The sequence below is a fragment of the Schistocerca piceifrons genome, chromosome 1, assembly GCF_021461385.2.
Source record: "Schistocerca piceifrons isolate TAMUIC-IGC-003096 chromosome 1, iqSchPice1.1, whole genome shotgun sequence".
NCBI classification, from domain to species: Eukaryota; Metazoa; Arthropoda; class Insecta; order Orthoptera; family Acrididae; genus Schistocerca; species Schistocerca piceifrons.
Genome location: NC_060138.1, coordinates 364778185 through 364787773, shown reverse-complemented (window position 1 = coordinate 364787773; position 9589 = coordinate 364778185). Strand labels below are relative to the sequence as shown.

The 9589-nt window shown below is 38.1% G+C and overlaps 1 protein-coding gene across 1 annotated transcript; it reads left to right on the top strand.

Moving 5' to 3' along the window:
• Positions 1–1072: 1072 nt before the first annotated feature.
• On the top strand, positions 1073–8786 carry LOC124785695 (RNA-binding protein lark-like). The gene is made up of 8 exons (XM_047254202.1): positions 1073–1201; positions 2370–2395; positions 2483–2686; positions 2790–3046; positions 3127–3339; positions 7785–7829; positions 8180–8224; positions 8312–8786. Exons 1-8 carry the CDS (start codon positions 1195–1197, stop codon positions 8361–8363), a joined length of 849 nt encoding a protein of 282 aa, XP_047110158.1. The 5' UTR covers positions 1073–1194; the 3' UTR covers positions 8364–8786.
• The last annotated feature ends 803 nt before the right edge of the window (positions 8787–9589 follow it).

The following is a 9589-nucleotide window of genomic DNA, read 5'->3' as shown; positions in this document are numbered from 1 at the left end:
TTTGTAACGTTACAGGGCAAAAGTCTTAAGTGTGTGAATATAAGCATCAAGCAAAATAAAGTAGTGTTGTGGGAAAGGCAAAGTTATATTAATTCATTCCAATACACTCTTACTGCTTTCAAATAATATTTCCATTTCTGCATGTATTAGTGGTCAACACTGTAAACCAGTAAGCAGAGCTTACTGTCTTATATCTTCCCAACACACCCAATGTATACGTAAGATTTTAGAAAAATACATTAAAGTAAGTCAGTTTTTATATTAGAGATTTAGGCAATATTCGGGTGTCCATGATATCTCTCTCTCAAAACTTATAAAATAGCGACTGAAACGTATCATTCCAACTTTATCATGCTTCCTGTTGTATTCCCATTTTAATTTGTCAGCCGTAAAAGATTACCCGGAGCGAGAAAAATAAAAGTTAAGGACAACTTTAAGGCAACCTTAGTCAGCTTTTATTGCCAGTACCAGCTCCCAGGTATGGGCTCGTAGTTAAAGATGTAAAGAACACATATCTACTACGGGTTTTTATTTCCATTGGGTTCAGGTCTATTCGACATTTGTAGGAAGATTATTTATTTTATTTTACTTTTAAATGGGTCCTGTTGCAGATTTATAGATGAGGAACATTAAGACTTTTTTAAATGTAGTTTGCATTCTCCCGCAAATTGCAGTACGGTGTTAATAAATTCCGTTGACGTAGTTCCTTAAATGCTCAGCTGCAAACCTAAGCATATAGTTATATACATAGAGAACCAGACTTAAAATCTATACGCCGAAAAAAAAACTTTCAAAAGTACTGCAATTAGTACACCGAATAAATCCATCATTTGTTTAAAAAAGATGTTATACATAAGAAAGCTGAAAGGTGTTTTGCACGCCTTCCGTTACAATAGATTCTACTACGCGATCAAATGTGTGTTTGTAAACACACACACGTAACAATTTAAAAGCTAAAAAAATTTAAGTGTTTGGAGTGAAGTATTCACGATGGTATTTAATTGGATACTTCAGTCCATTGGCAATGGGATCTCAAATTTTAAAATATTGTGGTTGTGAAACAGGAAGTAGCATGTTTCCGATATCCGACATAGAGGGCAGCTTTCGCGCCTTTTCGAGGGACGCTAACGCCATTGTGGTTTTTGCTGTTGCTACTCTTAGTTTATGCCAGGATTTTAGTGGTATCTGAGCAAAATGACTGGTGAGTTCCAGTAAATAACAGTTTTATATAACACACAAATGTATTGCATGTATCTCTCAGCGTGCCTGAGATTTTCTTAAGGCTTAATCAAATTTATGTTACCGGCGTGATAGGCGTCGTGTTTCACTTATCGATTTGCAGTGGATAAGTTGAAGTATTTGTGTTATTGTATACGATGTAGATCCCACGCTATGTGTACGGTACGTTCAGCTAATAGCCTGATAAACATCTTTCGTCCACTTTGGGTGATGTATTTACAATATGAACCTTGTCATTATAGGGGAAAAAGTGTCACGCTAGTTTAAGGATTTCAACTTATCAAGCTAATTATTATACAGCAAAACTAAGAGACAGTAACTATATTTGCTTGTAATAATTGCACTGTTATGAATCTGTGTAAATGTTTTCTAATAAAAGTTAGCAGGTAGCTGTTGCATCTTGGATTTAGTTCCGTGGACCTCTAGGATTGATAGATAAAAAAAAAACCTAAAATACTTTGATAAATAAAACTAATCAGTACATCCCAATTTATATAAATACCAGTGTATTTTGTATGCTAAAAATGTTCCTCTATAACCAACACTAAATTAACACTGGCAAGTGAAACTAGTAGACGTGATTTAGTTATATTCGTGCCTTGTGACGTCTAGCGTACCCCCCCCCCCCCCCCCCACACACACACACACACACACACACACACACACACACACACACACACACACACACACACACACACACACACACACACACACACACACACACAGAGAGAGAGAGAGAGAGAGAGAGAGAGAGAGAGAGAGAGAGAGAGATTTTATGACTGATTATTTTGAGACAGTTTTTGCGGTGTTACCACTTCTCTTTTTGATTGAAGTAGTGTTACAGAACAATACTTCCATGTAGTCTAACTCAGCATATAGCTTTGTTGCTAGTGTACCTTTTGTTTTGGTCATGTGATGAAAAGTCTTGTAGAAGTAGGTATTGTTAAGGCCACTCTAATTTCATGATTGGCAGGACAGATTTTTCTCACAAGTTACAGCTGAATAGTGAACAGGAAAAAATTCATGTCTGTATGTTGGGTGCTGCCTGTCTTATGAATTTGTAAATATATTAATCATTGCTTTGAACTCCATTTACTTTCACTCCAAATTAATTTTCTTTCGTGTTTCAGATATCAGGACTTCAAGCACTCCACCAGTAAGTATAACCATTTCCCCCAGATCAGCTATGACATCTGTAAAAGTATCCACTATGTTTTAATTTGAATGGTTCTTTATTTATTAGAAAACAAAAATATTTGTTGGCCGGCTCCCAGAAAATGCCAACCAACAAGATTTGAGGAAGTTATTTGAGCAATATGGCGTTGTCACTGAGTGTGATATTCTTAATCGTTATGGTTTTGTGCACATGAAGACGGAAGAGATGGCAGCAGAAGCTATAAAAGCGCTAAATAATGCAGAATTCATGGGTGTACAGATCAGTGTTGAGGTAAGTATGTCACCAATTTCTCTCTCTCTCTCTCTCTCTCTCTCTCTCTCTCTCTCTCTCTCTCTCACTCACTCATTGAACTGACTTAAGAAAATGTTTCCAGCAATCAACAGGAAAGAAGAGTGGCAGAGGCAGTTCCTTCAGAGGTGGATTTGGTCCTGTCCGTGGGAGAGGAGGGTTCAGGGGAGTTGGAAGAGCTAGCCCATATATGAGGGACAGCAGACCTGATTTTGAAAGACGACCAGGGCTGCCACCACCACCGGGCATAAGAAATGGATTTTATGATGGAATTGATCGTGGCTATGATTCATATTATCCATCAAGAGGGCCTCCACATCCAATGATGGCATCTAGAGATCGGTAATAGTATGTTACTTTCAGCTTTAGTAAGCACAAGTAGCTGTATGTATAAGTTTTTGAATACTACTAATAATTTATAGGGAGGTGGAAAGGCGTCCTGCTTACCCAGAACCTGGCAGGTCACCATATGAACGTCGGTCTTTCTCAGATGTTGGCCGTAGCCCGTATGAACGACCAACTTTGCCCCCTGTTGCTTCTTTTGAGCGTCGCACTGAGTATGGTGCAGCTAGACTTGGCTCTGATATTTACCGGAGAAGAACACCACCGCCAGCATCAAGTTTTGGTACCTCAGGGTGAGTGTTAATTTTGATTGAACTGTTATTTACAACTCATATAAAACTAGATTTGTAGCAAGATAGTAATTACTTGCTAATGCAATATTGCTATCTTAAGAGGGCATTGCTTTAAAGCCAATTCATACTACCCATAAACATAATTTAACTTTCTTCGCTGTCAAATTGTGGATTCTTCGCATGAGACAGAACATCAACATGGTGTCAATTTGCTTAGCTCAATACTGAATTGGGGAACTGAGCTTATGAAATACCAATCCTAATATTTAAAAAAAATGTATCAGAATTAAGGAACTATGATACTTTAAATGCCAGAGCAAACTTCTGAATTGATGTTCTTTACCAGTTCTTTATGGTAAACTAAGAAGTGTAATATTTCACAGAATAGTGAAAATGTGTTACAACATGTCAGACAGTATTTACAAGGAAATACATAGAGCCTGTTTACTTTATCCAGTGTTATCCCCCCCCCCCCCCCCTGCTCCCATGTAACAAGTAATGCCAGTAGAGATGACATTCTTTTAAAACAAGCAAATTTAATGAAAATAACTTGATCATTCTGTGCTGTCAGATATGTGGCTCCTCTTGCACAAGAGAAAAAACTGTTTCTTTCCTCTCTTCCTACCTCTCCTTATGTTGACTTTTCACTGTAATACTTTCTCAATCTATGCTTCATTATGTTTGTACCTACTTACCATATGTACCGTCCTGTTTCAGTGCATTATTTTGCTGTTTCATTAAAGATGATGATAAATGTACAGTGATAATGTTTTAAGAATTAGTTAAGAGTCTTTGGTGTCTTGGCTTCTGAGTGTTGTTGTCAATGTTCGAATTTCACTAACCGAGCATGGTTGTCATTGTTTGGACTTCTCTAAATTGCTCTTGGTGAATTTGGCAATGGCTTTTTTTATAGTTTCAGTTGTTGGCTGAAGCAATTATACAACTCTAAATGACCTGACTGCTGACTAGAAAATTTTTTGTCTATAATTTTCTGCTCTAGATAAATTAGGTTGCAATTTTCTATGAATTGTGGCAGTTAATTATTTGAAGAATAATTTTGTCAGAGATTGTTTCCTATACATTACTTAATTTGTATATTGTATTAAGTAGCCGATGGGTTGATAACCAGTCGTACATTTTGAACTTTCCTTGGTGGTTAGTGAGAATGCAGGTGCCTGATGTATTCTGCACAAAGAGATGGACAATACTTTGCAGCAATGTGCTGTTTTACCCACCCCACACACTCCAGTCATTGCTACCCTGGTAACTGGCTGTGTAGGGCAATGTGCCACAATGGCCTACTGTTTTTTCTTCTGATTTTCCGTAGAAAAATTGTATGCTTATCATAAAGTTTCAAGTGTTGACTCATGCCAGTCACCTGTAACATCACAGTGGTTGTATTATTATACCTGAGTTAGCATAATGCTCAATGCTTATGTTGTATTTGCACACAGAGATGCAACAGAGCGATGCTGTTGTCCTGTTAGTCAATTGGTACCCAGCCCTTGTTACTATGCAGTGCCCAACATTCCCTTCATATGAGTGCATCACTCATAGCGTGGTATGGTAATAGAACGGATCAAGCATGTTCCACCAAGCACTATGCTGCCGTGCTAAGCAAGACGTTGTAGGCCTTCCACAGTACTGGTACTACACATGCTCTGCTTGTTGTCAATAACGTCTCTTGGCAAGGTGGCTGTTCGGAGTTGCACACCAAAATTTGATGGACGGTTTTGAGTGCTTTTGGTTTCTTTTGATACTATGACTCCCAGTAGCCACTGCACACTTCTTGGTGTGCACGAGTTGTACTAATCCCTCTCCCACGACCGGAGCTTCTATGAAAAGTGCACGCACATTGCCCTGTATTGTAACTGCCTCTAGAAGAAGTCAAGGTAACATATGAAATGAGTTATAAATTCACTGATTTCAAAAACGTGCCATGCATCTTTCACTAAATAGAGGTTACTCCAGTGCTTAACATAGCATTTGGATTTGTAACTTGAGAAGTCAGTGTTTGAACTTTCTTTGATCTAGTTCTAGGAAGGCCAGCAGTTTGCAAGATTTTACACAGGGGTTTAGTCTGTTGTGTACCACCATTTTGTCCCAAAGGGAGGGAAGGATTGTTGCCAGCTGTATTACACATTTCGCTGTTAATTCTTTTTAAATTTGTGGTTAGCTCACTCCCCACCTCCCAGAAGTGTTCGGTTAGCTCTTGTGGCGCATGACTTGTCAAGTTGTTGATGGTTTGTATAAAATCTGTATAATTGTTAAATCATTCGGCTGTACGAAATAAGGTGCCCACAAAGCCAATGAAGAATACACGTTGTTTGCTGGTTGGAGAAATTTAAGATGCCAATTGATAGTAATTTTACTAGGGTGGGCGTGTTAGAACTTGCCTCAACACAAGCCAAAGAACCCAGTTTACATTGTGGATGAAAGAGCAAGAAATATGGGTTTTAATGTGCTTAGATTGTCTCCCTATCATTGCCACTTCAACCCAATAGAACTGATTTGGGCTCAGGTTAAGTCATATTTGCTGCAGAAAATTAAAATATGAGGTTGAGCAAAGTGGAACACCTTTCTAAGAAAGCTGCTCCCAGGGGACTGACAAACAGTAGTGGATTGTGTGAAAGGAGTTATGCAGGAAGTATGGAATAAAGGTGTGTTAAAATAATATGTCACTACAAATAGTGACACCTATAGCCCCAATGACACTGAATTAAGTGGTGGTGTCTTCCCATTGTCTGATTAGTATATGAAAGTGTACTTTAATGTCTTACTTAAATTACATCCAGTATTTGTGAATTTCGATCAATTTCTTTACCCTGTTGAGACTTGGGAATACTATTCAGCCAGCCCCCATCAGCTACTTATGGTAAGATAGGCTGCGTTTTAGATATATTTCATTTTGTGTAGACACGAAGACATTCTCATGTTTTCAAGATACACAATGGAGGGGGGAAACATTTGGAATGGAAAAAATTGTCCTGTTTCAATAACCAGTGTAACACTGGCACTAATTAAAATTAAGAAAAAATTTTTATGTGGTTATAATAGAGGGAAACATTCCACGTAGGAAATATATATCTAAAAACAAAGATGATGTGACTTACCAAATGAAAGTGCTGGCAGGTCGACAGACACACAAACAAACACAAACAAACATACACACAAAATTCAAGCTTTCGCAACAGACTGTTGCCTCATCAGGAAAGAGGGAAGGAGGGGGAAAGACGAAAGGATGTGGGTTTTAAGGGAGAGGGTAAGGAGTCATTCCAATCCCAGGAGCGGAAAGACTTACCTTAGGGGGGAAAAAAGGACGGGTATACACTCGCGCGCACACACACATATCCATCCACACATATACAGACACAAGCAGACATATTTAAAGACAAAGAGTTTGGGCAGAGATGTCAGTCGAGGCAGAAGTGCAGAGGCAAAGATGTTGAATGACAGGTGAGGTATGAGTGGCGGCAACTTGAAATTAGCGGAGATTGAGGCCTGGTGGATAACGAGAAGAGAGGATATATTGAAGAGCAAGTTCCCATCTCCGGAGTTCGGATAGGTTGGTTTTAGTGGGAAGTATCCAGATAACCCGGACGGTGTAACACTGTGCTAAGATGTGCTGGCCGTGCACCAAGGCATGTTTAGCCACAGGGTGATCCTCATTACCAACAAACACTGTCTGCCTGTGTCCATTCATGCGAATGGACAGTTTGTTGCTGGTCAGTCTTTAAATATGTCTGCTTGTGTCTGTATATGTGTGTGTGTGCGAGTGTATACCCGTCCTTTTTCCCCCCTAAGGTAAGTCTTTCCGCTCCCGGGATTGGAATGACTCCTTACCCTCTCCCTTAAAACCCACGTCTTTTTGTCTTTCCCCCTCCTTCCCTCTTTCCTGATGAGGCAACAGTTTGTTGCGAAAGCTTGAATTTTGTGTGTTTGTTTGTGTGTCTGTCGACCTGCCAGCACTTTCATTTGATAAGTCACATCATCTTTGTTTTTAGATATTTTTTATGTGGTTAGACGTACTACTGAGGGCAATGTTATACATCAGTTTCAGAATTTTTACATTATTTTACACAGTTGAAACTTCTCATCAATATATATTCCACTGTCATCTATACTGCTCCTTTTGTCAGTTCACTGAGAATCACAGTAATTTGCTCCGCTGTAAAGTCGTGTGAGATTTATGGCTGCACATTTCACATTTGAGTGTGTTGCTCAGACTGTAAGATAAAGCATGTGGTTTCATCATATTTGCGACCTTCCTAACAAATTCCTCTATCTAGTATTTGGTTGGAATATTGCGGACACTAGGAGCACCCGTGTATACACTTGGCTTATTGCTTTGGGGGGGGGAGGGGGTTAATTGCTGCAAAATAATTGAAATTGTAATAGATAGCACAGCTTTCTATTCAGACTTCAGATTAATTTCTGTTTCACAGGTATGAACGTGAGCCACTGGACATGTATGGTCCACCCACTCGAAGGTAAGCTTGAGGAATTAAAATTCATTTTATTCACACACTCAAATTTTTTATGTACTTCTGTTAATGGTTCTTGTCCTGTCAGAAACCTGTTGAAAATTTTTATAAATTAGTTGGTGGGGTGGTAATTTTGGTTATTTGCCAGGCTTAAAAGGCAGAACCTCTAGAAATTGTATCAATTTAAATCTGATGATATTTTTAATTTCTGGCTTGTTGAGATGATAATGATGGTAACTTGTGCTTTTTGTTTTGCACCTGCAAGTCATGCACTTAGTGTTTACTTTCACTTTAAAAGATTGTTCTAAAATGTAATAGATAAGTGTAATGCAGTTCTCTTTCTTTCTTAATTTTAGTTATGAACGTGAGGGCTTGGATCCTTATGGGCCACCAGCCAGACGGTAAGTTAATGTCCAATCTGTTTTTTTCTGATGGGTTATTAGTGTTGTTTTGTTCTTTCGAGCCAGTAAAAAATTACTTTGTTACAGCTATCCATCTGCAGCTCCACTTGACCACGAGTTGCCGCCACACCATTACTAAACATTCCTTACTCCAAGAAACTACTTGAGAGAACTGTAATATTTTTTGTAATGAAATTTCATGATCATCATGAATATGTGATGTGGTTCAGAGATTAACATGAAAATTTACCTCACATCAGCTTCAGTTTGTGAAATTGACAATCAACTATGTAATTGATTACATATATGGCTGGTACAGTTGTACTTATAACATGAAAAATGACAATTGAACTGCATGCATTGGGTATACAATTGTGACACAATACTATACAGTATTCTGTGATACAAATATGTAAAATTTGTCTTGGCTAATTTTTAAAAGTTAACAGATTTTGTACTTTTTCTAGTTTTATTACAAGTAGACATGTAGTCTTCCGTTGCTTGTACAAGGACTTTACCACAAGAACAGAAAACAAATAAATATGCCTATTTTGAACTTTCACATGCTTGTTACATTGATCTTGCTTTAAACATCTGTACATATTCATTTTAAGTGTTCGTGAATTACCTGGGATTGACTGTAATAGCATTTGATAGAATCGTTTTAAAGTGAAATGTCATACTGTACGCCTAAAGAGTATTGTGGTTATTTGTTGAGGAACAGTGTAGTTAACGAGTTTTCAGTGTTCATTTTTCAAAAGATATTGAAACTTCTTTTGGCACCGAAACAAATGTTTTTGTCGTGTGTGTGTGTGTGTGTGTGTGTGTGTGTGTGTGTGTGAGGGAGAGAGAGAGATGCAAGGTTTGCACTTCACCGATAATGTGCAGCTTTTAATGTGGATTAATCAACAGGTCTGCTATTCTTAATGTTAGCTTCTCTTGCTGCCCTTTTCGACAAAATATTGGAAGTGCAATATAGTAGCTGCATAACTAATTGACCCAAATGCACACCATATGCTCAAATTGCTCTCACTCTACAAATGGCATTAAAGAGCATACTCATTATGGTTATTGCTTTTAATCAGCCCGTAAAATTTACACACTCAAATGTAAAATGCTGTATTGTTCATGTGTGTGTGGTTTCTTTTATGCCACCCTTAATTAACACAGTGGCACAATAGCTGTCACTATACATGCAACTGCCTTCAAAATTATCTTGAAGCTGTGAGATCAAGTTAATGAAGGAGGTATATGACCATATTGAAAAACATATACAGTCTGCAAAATGCTGAGGAAAGTCGTTGACTTAAGCAAGTTGACTTTATTATTCCAGTATTACATGTTTCGGACATTACTTTATCAGAT

Bases quoted from the DNA above. Each gene is read 5' to 3' on its own strand.
- LOC124785695 (XM_047254202.1), top strand. The intron at 2,396-2,482 runs GTAAGTATAACC...TTTATTTATTAG, and splicing joins GGACTTCAAGCACTCCACCA to AAAACAAAAATATTTGTTGG. The intron at 7,830-8,179 runs GTAAGCTTGAGG...TCTTAATTTTAG, and splicing joins TATGGTCCACCCACTCGAAG to TTATGAACGTGAGGGCTTGG.